At 55.1% G+C, this 15452-nt stretch overlaps 2 protein-coding genes across 2 annotated transcripts in view; both read left to right on the top strand.

The window, feature by feature from the left end:
- DNAJC5G (DnaJ heat shock protein family (Hsp40) member C5 gamma) overlaps nt 1-10869 on the top strand; it is a 29547-nt gene extending 18678 nt beyond the window's left edge. Inside the window, exons 3-6 of the mRNA XM_075341405.1 lie at nt 7807-8020; nt 8140-8293; nt 8370-8432; nt 8517-10869. Coding sequence (XP_075197520.1) covers nt 7807-8020; nt 8140-8293; nt 8370-8428 — 427 coding nt within the window. The 3' untranslated portion in view covers nt 8429-8432; nt 8517-10869. The remainder of the gene's footprint in view (nt 1-7806; nt 8021-8139; nt 8294-8369; nt 8433-8516) is intronic.
- A 225-nt stretch (nt 10870-11094) lies between these two features.
- Nucleotides 11095-15452, top strand: part of TRIM54 (tripartite motif containing 54) — a 143181-nt gene continuing 138823 nt past the window's right edge. The window contains exon 1 of the mRNA XM_075341404.1: nt 11095-11451. Within this exon, the coding sequence (XP_075197519.1) occupies nt 11284-11451 (168 nt within the window). The 5' untranslated portion in view covers nt 11095-11283. The remainder of the gene's footprint in view (nt 11452-15452) is intronic.

Raw genomic sequence — 15452 nt, forward strand, 5'->3', positions numbered from 1 at the left:
TATTGTTTTCCCCCCGCAGTGACTGCCCCTGGTCCTTAGTATTGTCTTCCCCCCGCAGTGACTGCCCCTGGTCCTTAGTATTGTCTTCCCCTGCAGTGATTGCCCCTGGTCCTTAGTATTGTCTCCCCCCCCCGCAGTGACTGCCCCTGGTCCTTAGTATTGTCTTCCCCCCGCAGAGAGTGCTCCCTGGTCCTTAGTATTGTCTTCCCCCGCAGTGACTGCCCCTGGTCCTTAGTATTGTCTTCCCCCGCAGTGACTGCCCCCGGTCCTTAGTATTGTCTTCCCCTGCAGTGAGTGTCCCCTGGTCCTTAGTATTGTCTTCCCCCGCAGTGACTGCCCCTGGTCCTTAGTATTGTCTTCCCCCGCAGTGACTGCCCCTGGTCCTTAGTATTGTCTTCCCCGCAGTGACTGCCCCTGGTCCTTAGTATTGTCTTCCCCCGCAGTGACTGCCCCTGGTCCTTAGTATTGTCTTCCCCCGCAGTGACTGCCCCCGGTCCTTAGTATTGTCTTCCCCTGCAGTGAGTGTCCCCTGGTCCTTAGTATTGTCTTCCCCCGCAGTGACTGCCCCTGGTCCTTAGTATTGTCTTCCCCCGCAGTGACTGCCCCTGGTCCTTAGTATTGTCTTCCCCCGCAGTGACTGCCCCTGGTCCTTAGTATTGTCTTCCCCGCAGTGACTGCCCCTGGTCCTTAGTATTGTCTTCCCCCGCAGTGACTGCCCCTGGTCCTTAGTATTGTCTTCCCCCGCAGTGACTGCCCCTGGTCCTTAGTATTGTCTTCCCCCGCAGTGAGTGCCCCTGGTCCTTAGTATTGTCTTCCCCCGCAGTGAGTGCCCCTGGTCCTTAGTATTGTCTTCCCCCGCAGTGAGTGCCCCCTGGTCCTTAGTATTGTCTTCCCCCGCAGTGACTGCCCCCTGGTCCTTAGTATTGTCTTCCCCCGCAGTGACTGCCCCCTGGTCCTTAGTATTGTCTTCCCCCGCAGTGAGTGCCCCCTGGTCCTTAGTATTGTCTTCCCCCGCAGTGAGTGTCCCTGGTCCTTAGTATTGTCTTCCCCCGCAGTGAGTGTCCCCTGGTCCTTAGTATTGTCTTCCCCTGCAGTGAGTGTCCCCTGGTCCTTAGTATTGTTTTCCCCCGCAGTGACTGCCCCTGGTCCTTAGTATTGTCTTCCCCCGCAGTGACTGCCCCTGGTCCTTAGTATTGTCTTCCCCCGCAGTGACTGCCCCTGGTCCTTAGTATTGTCTTCCCCCGCAGTGACTGCCCCCGGTCCTTAGTATTGTCTTCCCCTGCAGTGAGTGTCCCCTGGTCCTTAGTATTGTCTTCCCCCGCAGTGACTGCCCCTGGTCCTTAGTATTGTCTTCCCCCGCAGTGACTGCCCCTGGTCCTTAGTATTGTCTTCCCCCGCAGTGACTGCCCCTGGTCCTTAGTATTGTCTTCCCCGCAGTGACTGCCCCTGGTCCTTAGTATTGTCTTCCCCCGCAGTGACTGCCCCTGGTCCTTAGTATTGTCTTCCCCCGCAGTGACTGCCCCTGGTCCTTAGTATTGTCTTCCCCCGCAGTGACTGCCCCTGGTCCTTAGTATTGTCTTCCCCCGCAGTGAGTGTCCCTGGTCCTTAGTATTGTCTTCCCCCGCAGTGAGTGCCCCCTGGTCCTTAGTATTGTCTTCCCCCGCAGTGAGTGTCCCTGGTCCTTAGTATTGTCTTCCCCCGCAGTGACTGCCCCCTGGTCCTTAGTATTGTCTTCGCCCGCAGTGAGTGCCCCTGGTCCTTAGTATTGTCTTCCCCCGCAGTGAGTGCCCCTGGTCCTTAGTATTGTCTTCCCCCGCAGTGACTGCCCCTGGTCCTTAGTATTGTCTTCCCCCCGCAGTGACTGCCCCTGGTCCTTAGTATTGTCTTCCCCCGCAGTGAGTGCCCCTGGTCCTTAGTATTGTCTTCCCCCGCAGTGAGTGCCCCTGGTCCTTAGTATTGTCTTCCCCCGCAGTGACTGCCCCTGGTCCTTAGTATTGTCTTCCCCCCGCAGTGACTGCCCCCTGGTCCTTAGTATTGTCTTCCCCCGCAGTGAGTGCCCCTGGTCCTTAGTATTGTCTTCCCCCGCAGTGACTGCCCCTGGTCCTTAGTATTGTCTTCCCCCGCAGTGACTGCCCCTGGTCCTTAGTATTGTCTTCCCCTGCAGTGACTGCCCCTGGTCCTTAGTATTGTCTTCCCCCCGCAGTGACTGCCCCTGGTCCTTAGTATTGTTTTCCCCCCGCAGTGACTGCCCCTGGTCCTTAGTATTGTCTTCCCCCCGCAGTGACTGCCCCTGGTCCTTAGTATTGTCTTCCCCCGCAGTGACTGCCCCTGGTCCTTAGTATTGTTTTCCCCCGCAGTGACTGCCCCTGGTCCTTAGTATTGTCTTCCCCCGCAGTGACTGCCCCTGGTCCTTAGTATTGTCTTCCCCCGCAGTGAGTGCCCCCTGGTCCTTAGTATTGTCTTCCCCCGCAGTGACTGCCCCTGGTCCTTAGTATTGTCTTCCCCCGCAGTGACTGCCCCTGGTCCTTAGTACTGTCTTTGGAAGAAATAAGTCATGTGCCAGTCCTTTATATTGACCACACATGTATTTATACATATAAATGAGATCTCCTCTGAGACGGCTTTTTTCTAAGCTAAACATATCTAACTTTTTCAACCTCTCATCATACGGGCGGCCTCCGTTCCTCCTCAGACGGGCGGCCTCCGTTCCTCCTCAGACGGGCGGCCTCCGTTCCTCCTCAGACGGGCGGCCTCCGTTCCTCCTCAGACGGGCGGCCTCCGTTCCTCCTCAGACGGGCGGCCTCCGTTCCTCCTCAGACGGGCGGCCTCCGTTCCTCCTCAGACGGGCGGCCTCCGTTCCTCCTCAGACGGGCGGCCTCCGTTCCTCCTCAGACGGGCGGCCTCCGTTCCTCCTCAGACGGGCGGCCTCCGTTCCTCCTCAGACGGGCGATATGGGCGGCCTCCGTTCCTCCTCATACGTATGATATGGGCGGCCTCCGTTCCTCCTCATACGGGCGGCCTCCATTACTCATCATACGGGCGGCCTCCATTACTCATCATACGGGCGGCCTCCATTACTCATCATACGGGCGGCCTCCATTCCTTGTAATAGTCTAGTTGCCGCCTTTGAACTGACTCTAACTTCTGAATGTCCTTTTTGAAATGTGGAGCCCAAAACTGGATCCCGTATTCCAGATGTGGCCTTACAAGTGATTTATAGAGGGGTAACAATACGTTGGGATCACGGAATCTAATCTCTCTTTTTATACACCCTAGAATCTTGTTTGCTTTAGCAGCTGCTGCCTGACATTGAGTGCTGCTGCTCAGCTTATTTGTAATGAGAATACCCCGGTCCTTCTCCTGTTCTGTAGTCCCGAGTTTACTTCCATTTAATGTATACGCAGCTATAGGATTACTCCGTCCTAGGTGCATTACTTTACATTTATCAACATTAAATCTCATTTGCCAAGTATCTGCCCATTCTGACATCTTATCCAGATCCTTCTGTAATATTGTACTATCCAGGTCAGTTTTTAATATCCTACATAGTTTGGTGTCATCGGCAAAGACTGACACTGTACTATCAATCCCATCCACAAGGTCATTAATATAGAGAGTAAAAAGAATTGGTCCAAGCACAGATCCCTGCGGCCCCCACTGCTCCCAGTACAGATCCCTGCGGCCCCCACTGCTCCCAGTACAGATCCCTGCGGCCCCCACTGCTCCCAGTACAGATCCCTGCGGCCCCCCACTGCTCCCAGTACAGATCCCTGCGGCCCCCACTGCTCCCAGTACAGATCCCTGCGGCCCCCACTGCTCCCAGTACAGATCCCTGCGGCCCCCACTGCTCCCAGTACAGATCCCTGCAATCCCCACTGCTCCCAGTACAGATCCCTGCACTCCCCACTGCTCCCAGTACAGATCCCTGCGGCCCACACTGCTCCCAGTACAGATCCCTGCGGCCCACACTGCTCCCAGTACAGATCCCTGCAGCCCCCACTGCTCCCAGTACAGATCCCTGCGGCCCCCACTGCTCCCAGTACAGATCCCTGCGGCCCCCACTGCTCCCAGTACAGATCCCTGCAATCCCCACTGCTCCCAGTACAGATCCCTGCGGTCCCCACTGCTCCCAGTACAGATCCCTGCGGTCCCCACTGCTCCCAGTACAGATCCCTGCGGTCCCCACTGCTCCCAGTACAGATCCCTGCGGTCCCCACTGCTCCCAGTACAGATCCCTGCGGTCCCCACTGCTCCCAGTACAGATCCCTGCGGTCCCCACTGCTCCCAGTACAGATCCCTGCGGTCCCCACTGCATCCAGTACAGATCCCTGCGGTCCCCACTGCTTCCAGTACAGATCCCTGCGGTCCCCACTGCTCCCAGTACAGATCCCTGCAATCCCCACTGCTCCCAGTACAGATCCCTGCGGTCCCCACTGCTCCCAGTACAGATCCCTGCGGCCCCCACTGCTCCCAGTACAGATCCCTGCAATCCCCACTGCTCCCAGTACAGATCCCTGCGGTCCCCACTGCTCCCAGTACAGATCCCTGCGGTCCCCACTGCTCCCAGTACAGATCCCTGCGGTCCCCACTGCTCCCAGTACAGATCCCTGCGGTCCCCACTGCTCCCAGTACAGATCCCTGCGGTCCCCACTGCTCCCAGTACAGATCCCTGCGGTCCCCACTGCTCCCAGTACAGATCCCTGCGGCCCCCCACTGCCCCCAGTACAGATCCCTGCGGCCCCCACTGCCCCCAGTACAGATCCCTGCGGACCCCACTGCTCCCAGTACAGATCCCTGCGGCCCTCCACTGCCCCCAGTACAGATCCCTGCGGTCCCCACTGCTCCCAGTACAGATCCCTGCGGTCCCCACTGCTCCCAGTACAGATCCCTGCGGCCCCCACTGCTCCCAGTACAGATCCCTGCGGCCCCCCACTGCCCCCAGTACAGATCCCTGCGGCCCCCACTGCCCCCAGTACAGATCCCTGCGGACCCCACTGCTCCCAGTACAGATCCCTGCGGCCCTCCACTGCCCCCAGTACAGATCCCTGCGGCCCCCACTGCTCCCAGTACAGATCCCTGCGGCCCCCACTGCTCCCAGTACAGATCCCTGCGGCCCCCACTGCTCCCAGTACAGATCCCTGCGGCCCCCACTGCTCCCAGTACAGATCCCTGCGCTCCCCACTGCTCCCAGTACAGATCCCTGCGGCCCCCACTGCTCCCAGTACAGATCCCTGCGGCCCCCACTGCTCCCAGTACAGATCCCTGCGGCCCCCACTGCTCCCAGTACAGATCCCTGCGGCCCCCACTGCTCCCAGTACAGATCCCTGCGGTCCCCACTGCTCCCAGTACAGATCCCTGCGGTCCCCACTGCTGACTATAGCCCATTTAGAGAATGTAGCATTTATGACTACTCTTTGTTTCCTATCTTTTAGCCAATTCCTTACCCAGTTGCATATAGTTTCCCCTAGTCCTTGCTTCTGGAGCTTTAGTATAAGGCTATTATGTGGTGCAGGATCAAATGCCTTTGCAAAGTCCAAATAAATCCCATCAGCTGCATTACCAATATCCAGATCTGCACTTACCCCCTCATAGACCCCCAACAGGTTGGTCAGACACGACTTATCTTTCATGAATCCATGCTGTCTGTCAGTTATCATATTATTTTCTGCAATATATTTTTGCATGTCATCCCTTAAAATGCCCTCAAACTTTGCATACTACTGATGTCAGGCTTACTGGACGGTAGTTGCCTGGATCTACCCTCTCACCTTTCTTAAATATCGGTACCACATCAGCAATCCTCCAATCCTGAGGCACCAACCCTGTTACAAGTGAGTCTAAAAAGATGAGGTACAGCGGTCTGTCGATTACGGAGCTCAATTCCCTCAATATTCGTGGATGAATGCCATCTGGCCCTGGGGATTTGTCAATGTTTAATTTACTCAGACGTAGGCGTACTTCTTCTTGTGTTAAATTAATTATATCGGGTGGTGAACTTTGATTTTTCACTTGTTAATGATGCCTGGTACACACAGTTCCTTGGTGAATACAGATGAGAAATGCCTATTTAATATCTCAGTCTTTTGTTTGTCCTTTATAACTAACTTGTTATTATATTTTAAGGGGCCGATACTATCCTTTGTTTTCCTTTTGGCATTAATGTATTCATAAAAGATTTTGGGATTTATTTTAATGTCATTGGCGATTTTTGTTTCAGTAGCTAGTTTTGCTTGTTTGATTTCTTTTTTGCATTGCCTATTGATATCTTTATACTCCTGCAATGCTATTTCTGTATTCTCAGCCTTCAAGATTTTAAACGCCCTTTGTTTTTGTTTTATTATACTTTGTACAGTCTTATTTATCCATAGTGGTTTCTTTTTATTCCGGGACGTTTTATTACCAGAGGGTATAAGTTTTTTACAGGACTCTAGTAGTATATCCTTAAACTTACCCCATTTATGTTCGGTATCCCCAGTTACCATGACTTTGTCCCAATCTAGACATTTAAGCTCTTCCCTTAATTTGTTGAAATCAGCTTTCCTAAAATTCCAGGTTTTAGCATTTCCCCTTTTTAAATGTTCGGGGCGTCACTCTCTCCAGCTTCTCTGCTCTTGGTGCCGCCCTCTCCTTGCTCCTGGGGTCCTTGGCTCTGGGTGCCGCCCTCTCCTCGCTCCTGGGGTCTTTGGCTCTGGGTGCCGCCCTCTCCTCGCTCCTGGGGTCCTCGGCTCTCTCCTTGCTCCTGGGGTCTTTGGCTCTGGGTGCCGCCCTCTCCTCGCTCCTGGGGTCTTTGGCTCTGGGTGCCGCCCTCTCCTCGCTCCTGGGGTCCTCGGCTCTGGGTGCCGCCCTCTCCTCGCTCCTGGGGTCCTTGGCTCTGGGTGCCACCCTCTCCTCGCTCCTGGGGTCCTTGGCTCTGGGTGCCGCCCTCTCCTCACTCCTGGGGTCCTTGGCTCTGGGTGCCGCCCTCTCCTCACTCCTGGGGTCCTTGGCTCTGGGTGCCGCCCTCTCCTCGCTCCTGGGGTCTTTGGCTCTGGGTGCCGCTCGCTCCTGGGGTCCTCGGCTCTGGGTGCCGCCCGCTCCTCGCTCCTGGGGTCCTCGGCTCTGGGTGCCGCTCGGTCCTCGGCTCTGGGTGTGTCTCTCTGTTGTGCTCAGGGCACTGTTCTCTCCAGCTGCTGGTGTCCTTCTGCTCCGGTCGCCGCTCTTTCCTGCTGCGGATTCCTGGGCTCGGTGTGCCGGTCTCTGGCTCCTGGGGTCCTCGGTTCGGAGCATCACTCTGTCCAGCTTTTCGACTCGGGGCGCCGCCATCTCCAGCTTTGGCTTCCTGGGCTCGGGGTGCCAGTCTCTAGCTCCAGGGGTCTTCGGCTTGGGGCACTGCTCTCTCCAGCTTTGGACTCCTGAGCTTGGGTGCCAGTTTCTCCAGCTCTGGGGTCCTCTGCTCTGGGCGCCACTCTCTCTAGCTCCTGGGCTTCTCAGCTCGGGGCGCCGCTCTCTCCAGCTCCTGGGTTCCTCGGCTTGAGACACCACGCTCTCCAGATTTGGAAACCTGGGCTCAGGGCGCCGCTCTCTCCAGCTCCTGGGCTTCTCAGCTCGGGGCGCCGCTCTCTCCAGCTCCTGGGCTTCTCAGCTCGGGGTCCCGCTCTCTCCAGCTCCTGGGTTCCTCGGCTTGAGACACCACGCTCTCCAGATTTGGAAACCTGGGCTCAGGGCGCCGCTCTCTCCAGCTCCTGGGGTCCTTTCGCTCCGGACGCCGCGCTCTATTGTTGCTCTAGGGGGTCTCGTTCTTATTACTTTTTGGTTTTCTCTATGCAGGAAGCTCGCCTTACGGTATCATCCGGACAAAAACCCGGACAATCCAGAAGCCGCAGAGAAGTTCAAGGAGATCAATAACGCTAACAGCACGCTGAGTGATGAGAACAAGCGCAAGATTTATGATGAGTACGGCTCCATGGGCCTGTACGTGGCCGAGCAGTTCGGGGAGGAGAGCGTCAAGTACTACTTCCTCATGTCCAAGTGCTGGTTCAAAGTGAGTGGCTGCAGGTTGTGCCGTGGGCCTCTGTGTACTGCGGGCCGGGTCACCGGGACCCCTACAGCTGTATGACGGGATGGTTGGGGCAAGGCTCATGGACGTGTTGTATCTTGCAGGGCCTGGTTATTTGCTGCAGTATCATCACGTGTTGCTGTTGCTGTTGCTGCTGCGGCTGCTGCTGTGGTCGGTGTAAACCTCCGGAGGAAGAGGATGATTCCTATAAGTGTATGAACCCCGAGGACCTGGAGGCTCAGATCAGAGCGGAGGATGGTGAGAGCTCTTCACACTCCTGTTTGGCGTCCGCGGTAGGGAAGGCTCATCTAATGGTTGTGCTTCTCTGTTGTAGGCGATGTCATTAACACGCAGCCGTCCTCCGGACCCCCGATCCAGCCGCAGAGCTCCTAATATGGTAAGTGCTGTGCCCATGAGGCCGCTCTGTCCCCCATGTTCTCTCTTCTCTCATCCACCAGTCATGCTTTGTGTCTCCTCGCAGGACTTGGCACCGCGTCCTCTGTGTAGCACTGGGATTGGACAGGAACCTCTTCTTGTCACTTCCGCAGCCCCCACCTTAGTGCTCTGCCGGAAGAGAGCGGTGCATCTACACAACTCCTAGCACTTTCTGCAGCATCACCAGTCCTTCTCCAGCACTGTGGGTGGAGAGACTCTTCGTCCTTCGCTGGCTCATCTATGGCCAAGAGGGGCTTGCTCTGTGAACATCTCAACCAAAGACTTGTGCCCATCGTCATTCCGTCCTCGGAGAACGTCTGGCCTGGGGCTCATGGACGGCCATGGACGGCCTGTTTGTATTTTCCCCACATTGTGAACTTTTGCAGACTGGACTCGGCCTGTCACAGATTGATGAGGGCTACTGCACCAAGCGAGGGGCCTCCACCACCGCCCTTCCACCTTCGTACAGGCACGTCCTGCTCCTCCCTGGCTGATGACTTGTCTCGCACTAAACCTTCGCATCAATAGATTGTAAACTTGATGCCATTGACTACTATAGGAGTGGGGGCAGCGGACCCCCATCATGGGCCGCCACCACACCACTGCACAATGAGTCTAGATTTGACATTTTGTACTGTATCCTCCTGACTTTCGCACCTAAGGACTTATCTTTACAATCTGCATTTTTTTAATGTCTCCTGCGGCAGGTGCTTCTCATCGGCTCTGCCGTCTCCCCGGAGGCCTCTTGTGGATGGCACCGGCCTGAGCCTGCGGGGGGTGCTTCTCATTGGCTCTGTCGTCTCCCCGTAGGCCTCTTGTGGTTGGCACCGGCCTGAGCCTGCGGGGGTTGCTTCTCATTGGCTCTGCCGTCTTCCTGGAGGCCTCTTGTGGATGGCACTGGCCTGAGCCTGCGGCGGGTGCTTCTCATTGGCTCTGCCGTCTCCCCGGAGGCCTCTTGTGGTTGGCACCGGCCTGAGCCTGCGGGGGTTGCTTCTCATTGGCTCTGCCGTCTTCCCGGAGGCCTCTTGTGGATGGCACTGGCCTGAGCCTGCGGCAGGTGCTTCTCATCGGCTCTGCCGTCTTCCCGGAGGCCTCTTGTGAATGGCACTGGCCTGAGCCTGCGGGGGGTGCTTCTCATCGGCTCTGCCATCTTCCCGGAGGCCTCTTGTGGATGGCACTGGCCTGAGCCTGCGGGGGGTGCTTCTCATCGGCTCTGCCGTCTCCCTGGAGGCCTCTTGTGGATGGCACTGGCCTGAGCCTGCGGCAGGTGCTTCTCATCGGCTCTGCCGTCTTCCCGGAGGCCTCTTGTGGATGGCACTGGCCTGAGCCTGCGGCAGGTGCTTCTCATCGGCTCTGCCGTCTTCCCGGAGGCCTCTTGTGGATGGCACTGGCCTGAGCCTGCGGGGGGTGCTTCTCATCGGCTCTGCCATCTTCCTGGAGGCCTCTTGTGGATGGCACTGGCCTGAGCCTGCGGGGGGTGCTTCTCATCGGCTCTGCCGTCTCCCCGGAGGCCTCTTGTGAATGGCACTGGCCTGAGCCTGCGGGGGTTGCTTCTCATTGGCTCCGCCCGCTCCCCGGAGGCCTCTTGTGGATGGCACCGGCCTGAGCCTGCGGGGGGTGCTTCTCATTGGCTCTGCTGTCTCCCGGAGGCCTTTTGTGGATGGCACTGGCCTGAGCCTGCGGCGGGTGCTTCTCATTGGCTCTGCCGTCTCCCTGGATGCCTCTTGTGGATGGCACCGGCCTGAGCCTGCGGCGGGTGCTTCTCATTGGCTCTGCCATCTCCCCGGAGGCCTCTTGTGGATGGCACCGGCCTGTGGCGGGTGCTTCTCATTGGCTCTGCCATCTCCCCGGAGGCCTCTTGTGGATGGCACCGGCCTGAGCCTGCGGCGGGTGCTTCTCATTGGCTCTGCCATCTCCCCGGAGGCCTCTTGTGGATGGCACCGGCCTGTGGCGGGTGCTTCTCATTGGCTCTGCCATCTCCCCGGAGGCCTCTTGTGGATGGCACCGGCCTGAGCCTGTGGCGGTTGCTTCTCATTGGCTCCGCCCGCTCCCCGGAGGCCTCTTGTGGCACCGGCCTGAGCCCGGATCTGGCTGTATTTCCCGTCCCTTGTACATGTGTTGTTCCTCGTCTCCGTCAATCTTTCACTGTGACTGCGGCACTAATCGTTCGGCCGTCCCGGCAGTGATCTCCATTCTGAGCAGATGATTATAGACATCATATGCAGGATTTGCCAAATGCCTCATCTCGTCACCAGCACATGCCGCTGCCAATGAGTGGGTGCCAGGCGCCATTGTGCACCATTAATGCTGGCGCCGTGTCCTGATTGTCACGTGTCCTAGCTCCAGGAGGGGGACATCTTTTAGTATCTTGAAGGTTTAATAAAAAATGCAAAATGCTATTGTCCGCGCATTGGTGATCTGTGTGGGAGCGGGGATCGGATGGATCTCTCTGCAGATTCCTCAGGCCGTATATTTGTGTCTTTGTTATTTTGCGTATCATTGTGTGACTCAGTGTCACCTGCCGTCAGTGACAGCTGCACCCCCCCAGCCTCCCCTCACTGTCTGTCCTCAACCAGTGGCTAAAAATACTGCTGGAATTTGGCAGCCCCCTCCCGATGCCCACTATTAACACTGTCCGGCCGGAGCTGACACCACCGTGGACATTAGTTCTGGGATATTTCCCTGAATATGGGGGGGGTTAAGAGTCTGCTCCCGCCCAGCGGGTATGATTAGCGCGTGAGCGGGTCCCCTGCGCGGGTCTCGTGCAGTCATCGTCTGCACTCTCTGGGTCGTACACTACCTTCTTCGCAGGGATGAATTTTGCCGTAGGATTTAAATCTTTGGGGGGGGACACTCAGACTATGGATAACCTGGAGAAGCAACTGATCTGTCCCATCTGCTTGGAGATGTTTACCAAGCCTGTGGTGATCCTGCCATGCCAGCATAACCTGTGCCGCAAGTGTGCCAATGACATCTTCCAGGTAGGGATTGCTGGAGGTCAATTCTACCTCTGCTTCTATGTTCTGCTTGTTTTCGCGCTCTTGTTTTTATTGAATGAGGGTTTCGGGGATGAGTGATTTGGTATTAGACTATGTTGTCTGATGGTCGAACTCCTTGTATGTAAAGTGTAGCCTGTGTGGCGGCTGCGAAGTGTAGACTGGAGCACCCCCGGCTCGAACTGTCTGTAGAGTGGGGAGTGTAGAGTGGAGCACTTGTGGCTTGGACTGTTTGTAGAGTGGGAAGTGTAGAGTGGAGCACCCGTGGCTTGGACTGTCTGTAGAGCGGGGAGTGTAGACTGGAGCACTTGTGGCTTGGACTGTCTGTAGAGCGGGGAGTGTAGACTGGAGCACTTGTGGCTTGGACTGTCTGTAGAGCGGGGAGTGTAGACTGGAGCACTTGTGGCTTGGACTGTCTGTAGAGTGGGGAGTGTAGACTGGAGCACTTGTGGCTTGGACTGTTTGTAGAGTGGGGAGTGTAGACTGGAGCACCCGTGGCTTGGACTGTCTGTAGAGCGGGGAGTGTAGCCTGGAGCACCCGCGGCTTGGACTGTCTGTAGAGTGTAGTCTGGGGAGTGTAGCCTGGGAAGTGTAGCCTGGAGCACTCAAGGCTTGTACTGTCTGTAGAGTGGGAAGTGTAGACTGGAGCACTCGTGGCTTGGACTGTCTGTAGAGCGGGGTGCGTAGCCTGGAGCACCCGCAGCTTGTACTGTCTGTAGAGTGAAGCCTGGGGGAGTGTAGCCTGGAGCACCCGCAGCTTGTACTGTCTGTAGAGTGAAGCCTGGGGAGTGTAGCCTGGAGCACTCAAGGCTTGTACTGTCTGTAGAGTGGGGAGTGTAGACTGGAGCACCCGCAGCTTGTACTGTCGAGTGAAGGTTGGGGTGTGTAGCCTGGAGCACCCGTGGCTTGGACTGTCTGTAGAGTGAAGCCTGGGGAGTGTAGCCTGGAGCACCCGCAGCTTGTACTGTCTGTAGAGTGTAGGCTAGAGCACCCGCGGCTCGGACAGTCTGTGGAGCGGAGCCTGGGGAGTGTAGACTGGAGCACCCGCCGGCTTGGACTGTCTGTAGGCGGAGCCTGGGGAGTGTAGACTAGAGCACTCGCGGCTTGGACAGTCTGTAGAGCGGAGCCTGCTGTGTGTCCACAGCTGAAAGTGAATGTGGAGTGTAAACTCTGAGCCCCTACTCTAGGGATGCAAGGTCTCCTGCACTATAGGAATGGTTCTGTACTGCTCATGTCACTGGGCTTTGCTTTGTGGAGGTAGCAGCTTCCGGTTCTAGAAGAATTTTCGTAACGCTGCCATTAGTGGGTTGTGGTTCTGACCGTCTGTGTTTTGACAACAACTGGTAAAATGTTCCTGATGGGTTACCTCTGTGTCAGTGCATTGGAGCTGCAGGCCCAGCATATAGAGCAGTAAACCTCCCAGGGTCTCGGGGAATCATTGATTTGGTCTTAGACTGTGTATGTTTTCTGATATTCAAAATGCTCATGTAATTTGTAGACTGTTGTGCAGCCACAGGTTGACGTGTCTGGAGTGTATACGGTGGACCATGCATGGCTTGGTGTGTCTGTGGAGTGTATACGGTGGAGCATCCATAGCTCAGCGTGTCTGCAGTGTGTAGACTGTGGAGCATCTATGGCTTGGCGTGTCTTCGGCATGTAGACTGTGGAGCACCTGCAGCTCAGCGTGTCTGTGGAGTGTATAATGTGGAGCACCCATTGCTCGGCGTGTCTCCAAAGTGTATACTGTGGCGTGCTCGCTGTGGATACATAGGGGTCAGCTGCTCTCGTTCACTGGCCTGGAGTGTATATGGTGGAGCACGCACGGCCAGGCGTATCTGCGGCGTGTAAACTAGAGTGTCCCCGGCTCAGCGTGGCTGCAGAGTGTATAATGTGGAGCAGCCACGGCTCGGCATGTAGACTGTGGAGCATCCGCAGCTCAGTGTGTCTGTGGAGTTTATATGGTCGAGCACCCATGGCTCGTCTTGTTTGCGGTGTGTAGACTGGGGAGCATTTGAGGCTCAGTGTATCTGTCAGAAGTTCTGTGGCTTATCCATGTTATGTAAATAAAAGCTTATAACATGACTTTAAATTCATCCATTGGTTTTATAAATTACTCTTTTGAAAGCTGAAACCCTCCCAAATTTGGTTTAGGTTATGAAAATAAAGTTGCTGCACAGCTGAAATATTGATCATTTAATGAACACAGAAAGGTCAGATTTTGGCAAGACAAAAGTTCTGTCGCCCTCAGAAAGTAATGTGAAATTCACACAAATAATTAACTTCTAATACAGAGATATGTGGCATAACATTGGTGAAGTTGTTTTGCTATTAGAGCCATATTTTTAATATTTTGTGTGAATTCCATGAGCCTTGAAGGACGGCATCCATGCGGCTCAACAATGATTCATACAATTTATTGATGAAGTCATCAGGAATAGCAGAGAATGCATCTTACATGACTCCCAGAGCTCATCTAGAGTCTTTGGTTTTGTCTTCCAAGCTTCCTCTTTCACCTTACCCCAAACATGCTCAATGATGTTCATGTCTGGTGACTGGGCTGGCCAGTCCTTGAGCACCTTGATCTTCTTTGCCAGGAGGACCTTTGTTGTAGAGATGGATGTATGAGATGGAGACCTTCCTGCTGCAGAATGTGACCCCTTTTATGATTGGGAATGTAAGAGGTAGCTAATACTTCTTGATATTTTAGGCTATTGATATTGCCTTCCACCTTGCAAATGTTTTGCACACCCCCATCCTGGATGTAACCCCAGACCAGGATCTTTCCACCACCAAACTTAACTGTTTTCTGGATCCATACGGGCTCCAGTAGGTCTTCTGCAGTATTTGCGGCGGCTGTGGTGTAATTCAACTGAAGATTCATCAGAGAAATCCACCTTCTGCCACTTTTCCAGCGTCCATCTGTTTAGCAGGCTGTGGGACTTGGCCAATGCCACACGGTTATTTAATTGCCTTTTGTTTAGTGCTGGCTTCTGGGCACTGATTCGACCATGGAGGCCATTTTGAGACCGAATCCTACAAACTGTTCTAGTAGACACAGGGGCTTGAGGTGACCAGGCCTGTTGGAGCTCTGCTGCAGTGGAAGAGGGGCTGGCTTTGGATTTTCTAACAAACAAACGTTCCTCCTGAGCAGTTGTCTTGCGGGGTCTGCCGGACCTGGACTTGTCAAAAACATCTCCAGTCTCTTCAAATCTTTTTTTTAATTTTTTTGTACTTGACGCTAAGACACATTAAAGGTGCCAGCCACCTCTGCAGTGGATCTGGTCTTCAGCCTCTTCATAATCAAGGCTTTGGTCGCAGGGTGGATTTTTGGTATGTCAGAGCTCAAGTTGCAGTTCATTTGAATGTCTGGGGTGCTGGGTTTCTTTTTATACTCACCCACTAATTAACCGATCATTTAGTGACCACAGGTGAGGATGTAAACTAGGATCGGGTGCATTATATAACAAAGCGACAGAACTCTTGTCTTGCCAAAATCTGACCTTTCTGTGTTCATTAAATTAGCAATATTTTAGCTTTGCAGCTATTTTTGGGAGGGTTTCAGCTTTCAAAAGCGTAATTTATAAAACCAATGGATGAATTTATAGTCAGGTTATAAACTTTTATTTACATATCATGGATAAGCGACAGAACTTCTGCCAGGGAGTGTAGAGTGTATACGGTGGAGCGCTTGCGGCTTGGCGTGTAGACTGTGGAGCATCATAGGCTCAGTGTGTCTGTGGAGTGTATACGGTGGAGCAGCCGTGGCTCGTCGTGTTTGCGGCTTGTAAACTGTGGAGCATCCGTGGCTCGGCGTGTCTGTGGAGAGTATACGGTGGAGCGCTCGCGGCTCAGAATGTCTGTGGTGTGTAGACTGTGGAGCGGCCCCAGCTCGGCATGTCTGCAGAGTGTATAGTGTGGAGTGCCCGTTGTGGATATACAGGGGTCAGGTGCTCTCGTTCGCTGGCCTGGCTTTCTTTGGAAAGACC

This window comes from Anomaloglossus baeobatrachus, chromosome 3 (genome assembly GCF_048569485.1).
Source record: "Anomaloglossus baeobatrachus isolate aAnoBae1 chromosome 3, aAnoBae1.hap1, whole genome shotgun sequence".
Taxonomy (NCBI): domain Eukaryota; kingdom Metazoa; phylum Chordata; class Amphibia; order Anura; family Aromobatidae; genus Anomaloglossus; species Anomaloglossus baeobatrachus.